At 64.1% G+C, this 15,659-nt stretch overlaps 1 protein-coding gene across 13 annotated transcripts; it reads right to left on the bottom strand.

The window, feature by feature from the left end:
- Positions 1-267: 267 nt before the first annotated feature.
- On the bottom strand, positions 268-13,245 carry PLCD3 (phospholipase C delta 3). Of its 13 annotated transcripts, none has more exons than XM_072885947.1 (16): positions 12,880-13,245; positions 9,694-9,855; positions 8,589-8,817; positions 8,371-8,500; positions 7,588-7,813; positions 6,561-6,762; positions 6,319-6,355; positions 6,092-6,244; positions 5,864-6,016; positions 5,600-5,635; positions 4,802-4,961; positions 3,862-3,978; positions 3,524-3,765; positions 2,580-2,715; positions 1,046-1,195; positions 268-965 (listed from the first exon to the last, which is right to left on the bottom strand). In XM_072885947.1, exons 1-16 carry the CDS (start codon positions 13,214-13,216, stop codon positions 877-879), a joined length of 2,559 nt encoding a protein of 852 aa, XP_072742048.1. In that variant the 5' UTR covers positions 13,217-13,245; the 3' UTR covers positions 268-876. The 13 variants fall into 13 exon arrangements, 12 of the variants coding, with proteins under 12 accessions (XP_072742048.1, XP_072742053.1, XP_072742044.1 ...); XM_072885952.1 differs by having other exon boundaries at positions 6,319-6,463; positions 8,589-8,895; positions 12,880-13,181; XM_072885943.1 differs by having other exon boundaries at positions 5,864-6,013; positions 6,319-6,463; positions 12,880-13,180.
- Between the last annotated feature and the right edge of the window lie 2,414 nt (positions 13,246-15,659).

The following is a 15,659-nucleotide window of genomic DNA, read 5'->3' as shown; positions in this document are numbered from 1 at the left end:
CTCCTGTGTCCCTGGTGTCCTGGGCTGGGGGAGGCTGGGTGCGGGTGGGGGGGTGTCCGGCGGGACCCTCCCCCTGTCCCCGTGGCAGTTTTGAGGGCTGCTCCAACGAGCCCCCCGGCCCCCATGGGTGCAGCACCCATGGGTGCCTGACAGCTCCCCAGGGCAGTGCTGCATTTGGGGGTGGGCTCAGTCCTTATCCCCCCCCAGCCTCTACTCCCCCACCCAACGGGCCCCAGGAGGTGACAGGGACACCGGGGCAGGCTCTGTTAAAATAAAACCTTTATTCGACTGGCTTGACACCGGGGTATAAATCTGTGACGCCGGTGCTGGAGCAGGGGTTGGGAACGCGGCCCCCAGCCAAGCAGAGGCTCGACACCGTGGGCACGATGGGGCACGTGGTGGCAGGGTCCCCTCGGGTACTGCACGGTGGCAGGGTCCCCTTGGGGACCTCATGGTGATGGCACCATCCTTACAGCCCAAGGCCGGGCTGGGATCGAGCGTGGCTGGGGGTGGTGACGTTTGGGGGTTGCTGTCACCCATCTCATCCCCCAGGGCTGTGTTGGGCTTTTGATGGCCCGGCCACCCTGTCCTGGTTGTCGCAGCGTCTCTGTCCCCTCAGGGTCACAGCCAGGGAGGGGAGGAGCGGGCCACGTGGGCCAGCAGCTGGGGTGGCACTAGGGGACATGGAGGGGGTCCCCTACCCCTTGGGTCCCCCAACCAGCACTGCTGTCACCGCAGCCAGGCAAGCGCTGTCCCCAGGCTGTCCCCACACAGGGACTGGGGTGTCTCTGGTGCAGGAGAGTGCCCACCCTGTGGAGGACCACGTTGTCCCCCACACAGGGACACAACGTCCCTCCCGCTGGGACCGCGGGGACCTCACAGGCTCTTGCATTGAACGTGCACGAAGAGCGTGGCGGGGGACAGGGAGGCCCCGTCCTTGGAGAGCAGATGGATGTGACGATACCCTGGGGACAGAGTGGGGGCTGAGCGGGTGGCGGGGGACCGTCCCCGTCCATGGGGGCAGTGGGGGGGAGCACCCACCCACCTTCCCTCATGCTGGCCAGGGGCAGGGTGAACTGCCCCACAAAGTCATTGCAGGAGGTGCTGTCGTAGTCCTCCACCACGAAGCGCACCAGGGCCAGCTCAGGCGCCAGCAGCTGGAAGCTCAGCGTCTCCTCCCAGCGCGGGTTGAAGCCTACGGCACCGGGACGGTGGGTGGGCACTGCCACCGCAGCCGCTGCGGCTGCCGGGGCCACCCCCCACCCCAGACACAGGGACCAGCTTGACCCACCAGTGTGCTTGCCCCTGCCCCGGCTCAGCTGCCATCCTGCACCGGGGTATGTGGGGAGTGGGGGTCATACTGGGGCTGGGCTGGGCTATACTGGGGGAACGGGGGTCATACTGGGGCCATGGTGGGGTATACTGGGAGAATGGAGGTCATACTGGTGCCGGGCTGGGCTATACTGGGAGAATGGGGGTAATACTGGGGCCAGACTGGACTATACTGGGGGAATGGGGGCATACTGGAGCTGGACTGGACTACACTGGGGGAATGGGGGTCATACTGGGGCCTGGCTGGGCTATACTGGGGGAATGGGAATCATACTAGGGCCAGGCTCGTCTATACTGGGGGAATGGGTGTGACACTGGGGCTGGACTGGGCTATGCTGGGGAAATGTGGATCATACTGGGACTGTGATGGGGTATACTGGGGAAATGGGGGTCATATTGTGTCCATGACAGGCTATACTGGGGAAACAGGGATCATACTGGGGCTGGGCTGGGCTATACTGGGGGAATGGCGGTCACACTGGGGCCATGGTGGGGTATACTGGTTGAATGGGAATCATACTGGGGCTTGGATGGGGTATGCTGGGGGAATGAGGGGTCATACTGGTGCCATGATGGGGTATACTGGTTGAATGGGGATCATAGTGGGGCTTGGATGGCGTATACTGGGGGAATGGGGGCCACACTGGGCTTGGGCTGGGTATACTGGAGGGCAGGAGGCAGCAGCACTGGGGAGAACTGGGACGTGCTGGGGCCCTGCCACTGGCGGGGATCGGGCTGTGCTGGGGACGGGGCACTGAGGGACTGGGGTGCACTGGGGGGACTGGGATGTCCTGGGCACCGGCTCAACTGGGGGCGGTGGCTGGGGCGCAGGGGGCAGCGGGTGCCCAGGCTGTTGGGTGCCCAAGGGCTCTGCCACCCCCTGGGGGCCGGGGTGCCCTGGGGTGTCCCTGGGGATCGGGGTGCCCTGGGGTGTCCCTGAGGGTCAGGGTGCCCTGGGGTGTCCCTAGGGATCGGGGTGCCCTGGGGTGTCCCTGAGGGTCAGGGTGCCCTGGGGTGTCCCTGGGGATCGGGGTGCCCTGGGGTGTCCCCGGGGATTGGGTGCCCTGGGGTGTCCCTGGGGATCGGGGTGCCCTGGGGTGTCCCCGGGGATTGGGTGTCCCTGGGGATCGGGGTGCCCTGGGGTGTCCCTGAGGGTCAGGGTGCCCTGGGGTGTCCCCGGGGATTGGGTGCCCTGGGGTGTCCCTGGGGACCGGTGGCCGGGCCGTGGTGGCCCGACGGGCACTCACCGTTGTTGAGCTTGTGGTGGGTCTGCTGCTTGCTGCAGTCGGCCGGGACGCCGTGGATCTCCACCCGCACGAAGGGGTCCACGATGGAGCTCCCCTTCTCCCTCTTCAGCTTGGGCAGCTGCTGCGCCGAGATCACCTGGGGGCAGAGGGTGCTGGGGGCCGGCGGCACGTGGGGTGGCGGGCCCCAGGAGAAGGGACGTGGGTGGCACGTGGCTGGGTGTGGGGACAGGGCTGGTGTCCCCAGGAGAAGGGACGTAGGAGGCATAAGGCTGGGAGTGGGGACGGGGTGGGGAGGAGGGATGTGGTTGGTGCCACCTTGGAGAAGGGACGTGGCTGATAACAGCTGGGTTTGGGGACAGGGCTGGTGTCACCCAGGAGAAGGGACATGGGTGGCACATGGCTGGGTGCAGGGTCAGGTTTGATGTCCCCAGGAGAAGGGACGTGGGTGGCACTTGGCCAGGCATGGGGATGGGGTCGGTGTCACCCAGGAGTGGGGTTGGTACCCAAACAGAAGTGAGGACAGGGTCAGTGTCCCCAGGAGAAGAGAGGTTGGTGGCACCCAGGCGGGTGTGGGGTTGGTGCCACCCGGAAGGTGTGCGAGTGGTACCTGGCTGGACATGGGGTTGGTGTCACCCAGAACAGATGTGGGTGGGACCTGGCTGAACATGGAGTCGGTGTCACCCAGAAGGGACGTGGGTGGCATCTGGCTGGACATGAGGTTGGTGTCACCCAGAGGGACGTGGGTGGCACCTGGCTGGACATGGGGTTGGTGTCACCCAGAACAGATGTGGGTGGGACCTGGCTGAACGTGGAGTCGGTGTCACCCAGAAGGGACGTGGGTGGCATCTGGCTGGACATGAGGTTGGTGTCACCCAGAGGGACGTGGGTGGCACCTGGCTGGACATGGGGTTGGTGTCACCCGGGAAAAAGGATGCAGGTGGTACCTGGCCAGGCATGGGAACGCCGTGGGTGTCACCCAGCAGGGACGCGGGTGGCACCCACCCAGGCGTGGGGCTGGGGGGGCGTGGTGCCCTCACCCTGATGTGCAGCACCAGGTGGCGGGGCCGCTCTCCGGGGGGGCTGCGCAGGCAGGGGGGCTTCAGCACGTAGCCACAGCGCCCATTGCCCAGGAAGCGCCCAGCGTTCAGGTCCATCTCGTAGCCTGGCGTCTGGAAGTTGAGGGCCACTGTGGGGACAGGGGGACGGGGTGTCAGGGGGGGTGACAGCTCCAGGGGGCGTGTGCCAGGTCATGGGGTGTCCCCCGGGGGCCGTGGGGTCTCACCCAGCTGGCAGCCGGCGTTCCACATCTCCTGGGGGTTGTAGTTGGAGGAGTTCATCTTCAGCCCCAGCGGGTAGATGCGGCTGAGCTGACGGGTGTTGTACTGGACCAGCGCCGAGCCTGGGGAGGGAACGGCTGAGCGGGGCTGCTGCACCCATGGGTGCCGGTGCGGGGCCCTGCCAGCGGGTGACAGTGTCCTGCCTGCACCCATGTGCCTGGGGACATGGACGGAGCCCACCTGCCTGGGTGGACCCAGAGCCTGAAACGTGACCCAAGCCCTGAAACCCGACCCTGGGGTTCAGAGCCCAGCCCTGGACCTTGACCTTGGACCCCTTGGACCCCTGACCCCAGACCTCAGACCCTGGATGCTGACCCAGATCTTAATCCGAGCCCCGGACCCTGGACCCTGACCCTGGATCCTGACCTTGACCCCACACCTTGGCTTTAGACCCCTGACCCTGGACCTTGACCCTGGATCCCAGACCCTGACCCCAGATCCTGACCCTGGACCTCGACCCTGGACACTGACTCAGATCTTAATGTCAGCCCTGGACCCCAGACCCTGACCTCAGACCCAGACCCCAGACCTGACCCCGGACCCTGGACCCTGAACCCAAACCCCAGATCTTGACCGCAGACCTCAGTCCCTGGACCCTGACCCCAGACCTGACCCTGGACCCAGATGCCACATCCCAAACCCTGACACCAGGCCCTTACACCAGACCCTGATCCTGGACCTGTGACCCTCACCCTGGCCTCTGGCCCCAGACCCCGACACCAGATCCCAGTCCCACCAGACCAGAGCAGCCCAGCCAAGGCCAACGCGCCCTCGACCACCACCCGTGGAGCCACGCCGGTGATGGAGCCCATCGGTGTCAGCCCCGTCCTGCACCCCTGTGAGCATGGAGCCGCTCTGTCCCCATCCCCACCCCATCGCCCTCACCCGCCTCCTTGATGAGCTTCCGAGCCTTCCTCTCGCTGAAGGACGACATCTCGCAGGGCCGGGGGTGGCGCAGGGCATGGGCCAGGCCAGGGAAGGGGACAGCCTGGCAGTACACCACCACAGCCGACAGCTCTGGGGCCACCTGCGATGCATCCTTGGCCTGCGGGAGCCACCATGGTGTGAGGGCCACCCTGGCTCTGGTGCCCACCCACCTGCCTGAGGGTCTACAGACCCCCCTACCCTGCTAGTGCTGAGCGCTAAGACCCCAAAGGCCATGGAGACCCCCAAAGTGGTGGAGAACCTGAGGCAATGGAGTGATGGACCCTGAGAGGATGGAGAACCCAAGCAGGTTGAGACCCTGAGGTCATGCAGAACCCAAGGTGATGGACAACCCAAGATGTTAGAGACCCCAAGGTGATGGAGACCCTGAAGTGCTGGACAACCCAAGATGATGGAGAACTTGAGGTGATAGAGACCTCAAGGTGATGGAGACCCTGAGGTGATGGAGAACTGAGGCAATGGAGAACACCCCCCTAAGGCAATGGAGACCCTGAGAGGTCACCCTGGAGGGGATGGAGACTCCAAAATGATGGAGACCCAAGGTCATGGAGTTCCCAAGGCAAGGGAGACCCCGAGGTGATGGAGACCCCAGAAATGGAGCACCCAGACCAAGGGAGGAAGAGGGAAGCACAGCCAAGGGGTCCCCAGGCTCAGTCCCCTCTGCCAGGTAGTGACAGCCACTCGCCTCCGCCATGGTGCCTGACCCATCAGCCCACCCAGCTCCATCGCACGACCCACCTGCAGAGGTTTGATCTCCTGCAGCGACTGCAGTGACTGGAAGAGGAGAGAGCAGGGCTGCATCGGGGGATGCTGGCCATGCTGACCTGCCCTGGGCCCCAGCGCTCCTGGGACACAGTGGTCCTGTGGCACTGCCGGGATGCTGTGGTCCTCCAGGACCACCAGGACACCATGGTCCTCCAGCACGACCAGGATGCTGTGGTCCTCCAGCACCACTGGGATGCCATGGACCCCCGGCACCATAGTCCTGGTAGAGTCCTTTACCTGCTGGCTGCTTCTGTCCTGCAGCTTCTCCTCTTCCTCTTCCTCCTCTTCCTCTTCCTCCTCCTCAGGGTCCAGAAGGGAGGTGACACGCTGGGGCTCATGCCACGGCTCTGGCAGCTTCTTGCCCTTCACCAGGACCTTCCCCTTCAGCTGCTGCAGGAGGAAGGGCCGAGCTCAGGGCTCGGAGGGGACATGGGGACACCGTGGTGGGCGGGCAGGTGGCCTTACCTCCGGGGACGGGAGGTCATGGGGGTCCTGCCCCTCCAGCGGCTGCGTCAGCAGCATGTCCCCCAAGATGGCCTTCATGTGCCGGGCCATGGTAGCTTGCTGCTCCAGCCCACAGTGGTTCTCCAGGGACAGGATGACAGGGTAGGGCGATTGCTGGGGACACGGATGGGCAGCGCTCAGCACCCAGCACCCAGCACCCGTCCCAGAGCTGCCGGCACCTGGCTCACCTTGAAGGCGTAGTCACGGATGCTCTCAATGACATCGCTGAAGAGGATTTTGGAGGTGAGCGTGTGGCCATGATAGACGATGGGTTCCCCGTCGGAGCCCTCCCAGCAGTCCAGCTCCACACAACGGCATCCCGCCATCAGCGCCCTGCCACCGCACCATCACCAGATGAGTCCCTGCACCGCCCTGGCACCCTCGAACCATGGGACCACCTGGGCATGGAGCATCTGACCAGGGCACCCACCTGACATAGGCTTCGGTGCTGCTGGTGCCACCGATCTGGTTGTGGGTCAGGTAGGTGTTGTGGGAGGAGGAGATGAAGTAGTGGCACAGGGGCTGGCTCATGTCCTGGTGCACCTTGGTGTGCTCCTGGTTGAGGATGTCACCGGCGGCCGAGAGGAGGTACATCATGAAGCCATCCAGCATCATCAGGTCCTGCTGCCTGGCTGCAGGACACAGCAGTGGGGTGTCGCAGAGGGCTGGCACGCCACTGGCAGGGTGGCACCCCGGGGACTGTCCCCACCTGAATGTGCCCTGTCTCCCAGCAGTGCCATGTTCACCCCAGACCTAGCACTGCAGCACCCAGGGGACAGGTAAGTTCCCTGGAGTGTCCCATCTCCATCCTGATGTTGCTCATCCTGCTAGTGCCATGTTCACCCTGAACCTGGCATGGTGGCACCCATGAGATGTAGAGGTTCCCTGTCCCCACCCTGACATCCTCTGTCCTCATAGTGCCATGTTCACCCCAGACCTGACACCCAGGGGATGTGGAGGTCCCCTTGGTGTCCCATCTCCACCCTGATGTCCCCCATCCTGCTAGTGCCACATCTACCCTAGGGGTACCACTGTGATACCCAAGAGACATAGAGGTCCTTCATTCCCACCATCATGTCCCCTGTCCTCCTAGTGCCACGTTCACCCTGGACCCAAGGGACATGGAGGTCCCCCAGCAGTGTCACATTCACGCTAGGGCTGGCACTGCATCACCCAGGAGACATGGAGGTCCACCCCCACCTTCACTTCCCCTGTCCCCATAGAGCCACATCCACCAGGGACCAGCAACGCCACGTGTTGGACTGCTGACACCCGGTGCCACCCCAGGGAAGGGGCACAGGGACACTCACCCCAAGCCTTGGAGGTCCCCATACCAGCTTAGGGGGTGACACCACCAAGCAGAGCCCCATCCCCACACCATCCATGACCTCCCTTGGCTTCGGTGGCGTCCATCCCACCATCCCACCCCCGCTTGACCTGGCCATCCTCAGCCCTACCCTTCTCGTTGAGCTCGTAGGTGCGGATGATGGCGCGGGCCTGGCGCAGGCTGGCGTCCTCGCCCTGGTCCCGTAGGAAATCCCGCAGCTCCTCGGCCGACAGGACACAGTCCTCGCCCGAGTAACGCCCAAAAAGCTCCTCCAGCTCCGGCCGCCGCAGCAGCCGTCGGCAAAACTCCTCCAGCTCCCGGCCCTCCAGCCGCTCGTTGCCCGAGTGGTCGCACTCCTGATGGGACCACAGCCCAACCTCGGGGACCGTCCCCTGCCTGTGGGGAGGGGGTACAGCCACCCCCTGCCTGGTCCTGCCTGTCCCTTGGGGTTGGCAACGTGTGTGATGAGTTGGGGGGGGCTCAGCTACTGACATGAGGGCTCGCGGATGGGTTGTGCCTACGGGGGTGCGGGGCATGTCCCCTCTGTCCCCCCACCCACAGCCCTCTGACCCTCCAGTCTGGGATGGAGCAGAGCAGAGCACCGTGCCTCAGTTTCCCTAGGTGGAAAGGGACCTTGGGAGATGCCCATGGGGACAGCACCTCATGGGGAGAAAATGTCACACCTTGGGGCCCCACAGAGCAGTGGGGGGGACAGCTCACCCCACCCCATCATGAGCTCCTGCTCATGATGGGACCCAACCATTGGTGGTGGACCCAACCACGGTGATGGTGGGTGGCTTTGGGTGTAACAAGTTTGACAATTCTCTGCGCTTGGGAAGGCAGAGAAGGAGCCAGCATTCCCTCCCAGTGACAGCAGCGGGGGACAGCGGGTGATGGAGCACAGGATGGGTACCTTGAAGAGCTTGTAGGCGTAGACATCATCCATGTAGATGTTGATCATCCTCAGCATGCTCTTCACCTCCCGGAAGGACATCTTGTTGTCCTTGTTCCTGTCTGCTCGCTGCAGGACCCCATGGATCCAGCTATGCCAGGGTAAGGAAACCACCCGGTGTCACCCCCACGACCATCCCCAACCTGTCCCCAAGCCCCCATAGCTCCGACAAAGGATATTGGTCGAGCTTCTCTGGTTGACTCATGGCTTGCAGCCGCGCCATCAGCTTGGTGAGCCCTTGCACCCAGTGGCGGGCGTCCTCCTCGCCCCGGGCGGCCAGGTCGAGGTTCTTGCGCTTGCCCTTGAAGACGAGGGTGAAGCAGTGCTGCTCGGGGAAGGCGGCACCGTACTTGCGTAGACCCTCCGACTGGTGTCCCTCACGCACCCCCTCGATGTGCATCACCGAGACTGCGGGGACATGCGCCGTGATGGGGCTGCCCCGGGGATGGAGGTGGTCCCTCGGCATTTCCCCCACCCATGAGCATCCTGCAAGACATCCTGGCTGCTGATGGACACCCTGCGTGTCCCCAGGGGTACCCCAGGGGACCAGGGCTCAGCTCCCGTTGACGCCGCAGCCGGGCTTAACCCACTAATCCCAGGCGAGACAGGAGCCATGGCCGCTGTCCCCTGCGGGGATGGGGACTGGGGCGCCGGCGGGGGATGGAGCTGTCTTGCAGCGGTGCCAGCTCCTGGCACCCATCCCAGATGAGAGGGTGGAAAGAGCCGGGTGACGCTGGGGAGTCGGGACAGGGTCTGGCCGGGATGGAGACGGAACCTCGTGTTGGTCCCAAGGGGGACGGGGAAGGGCGTGGGCTCTGGGGGCTCAGCCTGGGGTGCACTGGGAGGCACTGGGAGGCACTGGGTGCAGTGGGTTGGGGTCTGGGTCCCGGGTGGGGGGTCTGTGTTCTGGACTGGGGTTCACATCTCGGGTCAGGGTCTGGGTCCCTGGCTGGGGGTGCAGGTCCCAGATTAGGGTCCAGGTTCTGGGTGGGTGTCTGGGACCTGAGTGGGGTCTGGGTCCCAGGTGGGGGTCCGGGTGGGGGTCTGGGTCCCGCACTGGGGTCTGGGTCCCAGGGTGGGGTCTGGTTCACACGTGGGCATCCGGGTCCCAGTTTGGGGGCTGGGTCCCGGGTGGGGGTCTGGGTCCTGGCTCATGCCCAGGTCCTCACGGGTGGGTTTGGGGCACTGCCCAGGTCCCAACCCATCCCTGCAGCTCGTGGCTGTGCAGGACGTGGTCCAGGGTCCCCGAGCCCCTGGGGGACGGTCCCCAGCACCGGCACTCACAGCTCTGCTGGGAGCGAGCATGCCTGAAGCCCCCCTCGAAGCAGACGGTCGCCCCGTCCTCCTGCAGGCAGAACAGCCGCTCCCTGGGGCCCCCCCGGGACTTGATCTTCCAGAGCGGGGAGCCCCGCAGCATCCGCTGGATGTCCTCGTCCTCTGTCAGGCCTGTGGGGGACCAGCCCGTGGGCACCCTGTGCAGTTACTGGGGGGATACTGGGGGGCACTGGGAGGTACTGGAGGCTCTGAGGGTGTACGGGGGGTACTGGGTGGGAGTGGGAGGGGCTCGGTGCACATCTGTATGCACACCTGCATGTGTACACCCCCGCACATCCCATGGGATGGGATGGGGTGGGATGGCACGGCATGGGACAGGCAGGACAGGATGGGACAGATGGGACAGGACAGACGTGATGGGATGGGATGGGATGGGATGGGATGGGACAGAATGGCACAGCATGGCATGGGACAGGATGGAGGGATAGGACAGGACAGGATGGGATGGACAGACGAGTGTGATGGGATGGGATGAGATGGGACACATATGACAAGATGTGACAGTACAGATAGGACATGATGGGACGAGACGGGACAGGTAGGATGGGACAGGACAGGGTGGGGCAGACAGGGCCAGATGGGACAGAGTTGGGCTGGACAAACATGACAGGATGGCACAGGACGGGATGGGATGGCACAGGATGGGATATCACGGGATGGAACGGGACGGGACAGGGCAGACAGGGCAGGATGGGACACGATGGGACAGACAGGATGGGACAGGACAGACAGAACAGAATGGGACGGGATGGGATGGGATGGGATGGGATGGGATGGATGGATGGAATGGGGCAGGACAGACAGGAGAGAACAGACAGGAAAAGCCACCGCCATTGGGCCCCTTTGGGGCACGACGTGGCCAGCCGGGGAGGACGGGGCACCGCAGCGCGGTGGCAGAGCCCTGCTTGCACGGCACAGCCCAGCTGCGAAATCCCAGCAAAGCTGCCCAAGTCCCCTGTGGGGAGCGCTGGGACGGTGCCAGCAGTGGAGGTCAGGCCGGGCACACTGATGGAGTGGCCTCGAGAGACCTGCGGGCCCACGCCCATGCTCACGGCGGGGCCGGGACTTTTCCGTCTATTCTCCGAAAAGCAGTTATTTCCTCCCTTTTTGTGTTGGCAACCACTCTTTAAGAACAGCCCCAGTGCCCGTGTCCCTGCTCTGGCCGGAGATGCTGTTCCTGGGCTGGGAAATGGCAGGTTTGGGGCCAAGCAGGGACATCCTGAGCTGGCCACGGCCTCAGGGACACAGCCACCAGCTGCCACCACCTCTTGCATGGTCCCATCCTGCCCATGGTGCAGAATCGAGGGCACCTTCAGAGGACAGATACGGACACACGGACACATGGATGCACAAGCATTTGGATGTATGGATGTATGGATACAGGCACATGGGCACACAGATGCATGGACACACGGGCACAGAGGGTCACAGGTGCACACGTGTATGGATGCATGGACACTCGGACGCATGGACATATGGATGCACTGATGCACGGACACATGGATGCATGGAAATACAGAGGCAGGGATGTATGGATACATGGATATACAGATGCAGGGATGTATGGATACATGGATGCAGGGATGCACTGATGCAAGGACACACGCACACATGGGCATGTGGATGCATGGATGAACAAGCGTATAGATGCATGGACACACGGACACACGGACATACGGATGCACCGATGTACGGGCACAAGGATGCATGGACATAGAGATGCAGAGCTGTTTGGATGCATAGACACATGAATGCAAGGACAGATGAATGCATGGACATATGGATGCACTGATGCATGGACACATGGACGCATGGATATACAGAAACAGGGATGTATGGATACATGGACACATGGTTATACCGATGCAGGGATGTATGGATACATGGATGCACTGATGCAAGGACACACAGGCACATGGATGCATAAGCGTATGGATGCATGGACACACGGACACATGGACATATGGGTGCATGGACCTAGAGATGCACCAGCGCAGAGGCACATGGATGCATGGACATTGGGTTGCAGGGGGGTGCGGATGCATAGACGCGTGGATGCATGGACAGATGGATGCATGGACATACGGATGCACTGATGGACACATGGATATATGGGTGCAGGGATATATGGATACATGGATGCATGGACACACAGATGCTGGGACAGATGGATGCATGGATGCAAGGGCACACAGACATGCAGGCACATGGATGTACAGACGCACAAGCATAGGGGTGCACAGACCCATGGACGCACGGACACAGGGTCGCACGGACGCATAGACACCCAGAGCTGTAGCAGACACACGGCCGCACCGAGCCATGCAGCTCCCAGCACACAGCTGCATGCCCAAAGTCACGGACGGGCCAGCGCAGCAGCGGGAGCAAAGCCCTCCCTCTGCGGCACAGGGCCAGCTCCTGCCCTGCCCACTGCGCCCACGCAGGATCGGGCCCGGCCGCCCCGGCAGGCACACCCTGACCTTTCCAGGCACCCGCTCCTCCTGCCTACGCCTCACGGGCAGCTCTGCCCCGAGCTGCTACGGGGTCAGCGGGGCCCCGAGCCGACAGCACTGTGGGCAGCACTGCTGAGTGGGGAAACTGAGGCAGGGCATTAGGTCCCAGGGAGCAGGAGCTGTGCCTTGGGGACAATAAATACGCTGAGCGGCTCGTCCCCAGGGGCCCGCAGGAGGGCTCCTCTCACCCGTGATGTGGCCAAACCCTGGCCCCGCTGCCCCCAACATCTGGGGCAATACAGAGCTAATCTGGGGCTACCTTGGGGACCCCTCCTAGCCACGGGGACCCTTCCCTGCTGTGGGGGACCCCATCCACCTCGGGGACACTCCCTGCCGTGGGGACGCTCTTGGCCATGGGGACCTCACCCAACCATGGGGACGATTTCCTGCACGGGGACCCTGGCTGTCCTGGGGACCCCTCCTGCCCACGAGGGACCCTTCCCTGCCATGGGGCTCCTCACGCACCTCGGGGACCCTCCCGGCCACGGGGACCCCTCCCGGGACACCCCCCGGCACAGCCCCCCGGGCTTTCTGCCCGGTCGCCCCCTCCCGCCCCGTCGGGTCCCCCGGCCCCCCCCGCCCGTTCCCCCGCGGCGGGACCGGGACTCACCCCGGGACTCACCCATTTTCTTCAAGGCTCTGCCGGGCCGGCGGGGGCCACCGGAGCCGTCCGAGGGGGAGCGGGGCTGCTCGGCGGCGGGACGCGCCTTCCTGCCGCAGATCATGGTGCGGGGGTCGGTGCTCCCGGTACCCCCGGTACCCCCGGTACTCCCGGTGCCCCCGGTGTCCCCGGTACCCGCGGTGCTCCCGGTCCCGGCGGTGCTCCCGGTGCCCCCGGTGCCCCCGGCCGGTGCAGCCGGGCTGGGCGGCGGCGGCGGATGGGGCTGGGGCTGGGCTGGGGCTGGGCGGCCCCGCCGGGACCGGGGCCGGGCGCGGGGAGGTACCGGGAGGAGCCACATTTCAGCCCGGGCGGCGTTAACCGTTTGTGCCGGCCCGGGCCGAGCGGTGGCTGCCGGGGTCGGTCTGTGCCGGGATGGGTCTGTACCGGGGTCCGGTGTGCACCGGGATGGGACCGCGCCGGGGTGGATCTGCACCGGGATGGGTCTGTACCGGTGTGGGTCTCTACGGGGGTCCGGTCTGCACCGGGATGGGTCTGTACCGGTGTGGGTCTCTACGGGGGTCCGGTCTGCACCGGGATGGGTAGGCACCGGGGATGCGGTCTGCACCGGGGGTCGTTCTGCGCCAGGAACGGGCCGGGGTCCCGGTGTGCACCCGCGGAGTTGTTCTGCACGGGGGAACGGCACGGAGGATCCCGCTCTGCACCGGGTATAACCCCCCGGGCGTCCGCCTGCACCAGGGACCGGCCCGGGAGAGGCCCCGAGCCCCACGGGGGGACCCCGCTCTGTCCGGGGTCACGGCTGCCTGCTGCCCGTGGCACCCCAGCACTGCCGGCGGGACCCAGGGGACGCCTTCCACCAGCCTGGGGACAGGGGGACCCAAGGATCCCCTCCGCCACCACACCTGGGGACAGTGGGGACCCATGGGACCCCCTCTGCCATCACACCGGGGGAGCCAGTCCTGCCATGCCCGCTCTGTCCCTGCCCCATGGGCAGGGTGGCATTGGGGCTGAGGGGCCACAGGCAGCCGGTGTGACCCCCAGGTGACCGTCCCCACTGGTGGGACAGCAGCAGGATCCGGGGACTGGCAGCAGCATGAACTGGGCAGAGAGGAGGGGAATGTCCCCAAGTTCCAGAGCCCCACACGTGTGGGGGCCTGTACACGCGCGCGCGCGTGTGTGTACATCCATGTGTGTGTGCGTGCAGCCATGTGCACACGTGCACGCAGGTGTGTGCACAGCCCTGTACATGTGTGTGCATATGTCTCTGTGTGCGCAGGCACACATGCATGTGTGCACGTGTGCGTGCAGTCACATGAATGTATATGCGTGTGTGTGTGCAGGTACACGTGCATGCGCGCATGTGTGTGTAACCATGTATGCACATGCAGGTGTGTGCATGCACGCACACATGCATGTGTGCACGTGTGTGCAGCCACGTACACGCATATGTGTGCATCCACGTGTGTGCAGGCACACGTGCTTGTGTGCATATGTGTATGCAGCCATGTACACATGTATGTGTGCATTTATGAGTGTGTAGACACACGACTGTGTATGCGTGTGCACAGCTATGTACACACATGTGCATGCACACACAGCTGCATGCACACACATCGGTGCAGCCATACACACGCCTGCACAGCTGTACCTGTGCACGTGCCCATGCCCGTGCGAGCATGTGCATTAATTTACCCCACATCCCTGCAATTTTACACATCCCCACCTTTCCCACAGCCACCGCTTGCTGAGGGCAGGTGGGGAGGGGACGGATGCATGGCTGTGGGGCAAGACCCCCTGTCCCCACCCCAGGGTCCCCGCTCCCCACAGCCTGGCCAGGGCGAAGAGTGACAGAGCAGAGGCAGAGCCAGGCTTTGATTTCAAGCCTGTAGCTGGGCACAGGGCCGTGTCCTTGCAACAATGGCTTATTTTTGACTGCCCAACACGGCTTCTTGCAAAAATCCACAGTGCCTGGGCGGACACAGAGGCCACTCTAGGCCTGGCCAGGCCGTGGGGACCAGGAGCTGCAGCACAGGGCGAGGAAACTGCAACCGCAGGCAGTGACTTCCCCCAGGGCTGGGGCAGCGGTGGCACTGCCAGCGACTGTGAGACCCAGTGTGGGATGGTGGAGCACCTGGGGGTGACAGCAGGGCAGCTGGGAGCAACATCTGGGCACCCTGGCTGATACCCGAACATCCTGGGTGATACCTGAGTATCCTGGGGCAACATCTGGACACCTAGGGCAACATCTGGGCATCCTGGAGCAACTTCTGGGCACCGTGGGTGATATCTGAGTATCTAGGAGCAACATCTGGACACGTGGGGCAACATCTGGGCACCCTGGCTGGTAGCTGAGTATGCTGGGACAACTTCTGGGCACTCTGTGGCAACATCTGGGCACCCAGGGCACCATCTGGGCATCCTGGGTGATATCCGAGTATTCTGGAGCAACATCTGGGCACCCTGGGCAACATCTAGACACTGCAGTTCAAGACCTGGGCGACACGTGCAACATCTGGACAGCTGGGTCCCCATCTGGGCAGCCCCTTGGCTGTGTTGGGAGGGGTTCAGCCATCCCTGAATCCTTTGAGGACATGGGGACGCAGGGACTTTTCACAGGGACAGCCCAGCCCGGGGCAATGCCCCCTCCTGTTTGGGTCGAGGCTTTGACCGCCCCAGGAGCTGCAAAATACTTTGAATTTATTTATGCAAAATGTATCTTGCTTTGCTGAAAACCCTTAGGGAAAGCAGCCGCAGCCACCCCAAAAATGCGCTTGCAACCCCAT

This window comes from Ciconia boyciana, chromosome 22, assembly GCF_034638445.1.
Source record: "Ciconia boyciana chromosome 22, ASM3463844v1, whole genome shotgun sequence".
In the NCBI taxonomy this organism is placed as follows: Eukaryota; Metazoa; Chordata; class Aves; order Ciconiiformes; family Ciconiidae; genus Ciconia; species Ciconia boyciana.
The sequence above is the reverse complement of the archived record's forward strand: the minus strand, read 5'-3'. Positions and strand labels throughout refer to the sequence as shown.

Bases quoted from the DNA above. Each gene is read 5' to 3' on its own strand.
- PLCD3 (XM_072885947.1), bottom strand. From the start codon at position 13,216: ATGTGGCTCCTCCCGGTACCTCCCCGCGCCCGGCCCCGGTCCCGGCGG. The intron at 9,856-12,879 runs GTGAGTCCCGGG...GGTCCCCCACAG, and splicing joins CAGAGCCTTGAAGAAAATGG to GCCTGACAGAGGACGAGGAC. The intron at 6,017-6,091 runs GTAAGGCCACCT...TTCCTCCTGCAG, and splicing joins ATGACCTCCCGTCCCCGGAG to CAGCTGAAGGGGAAGGTCCT.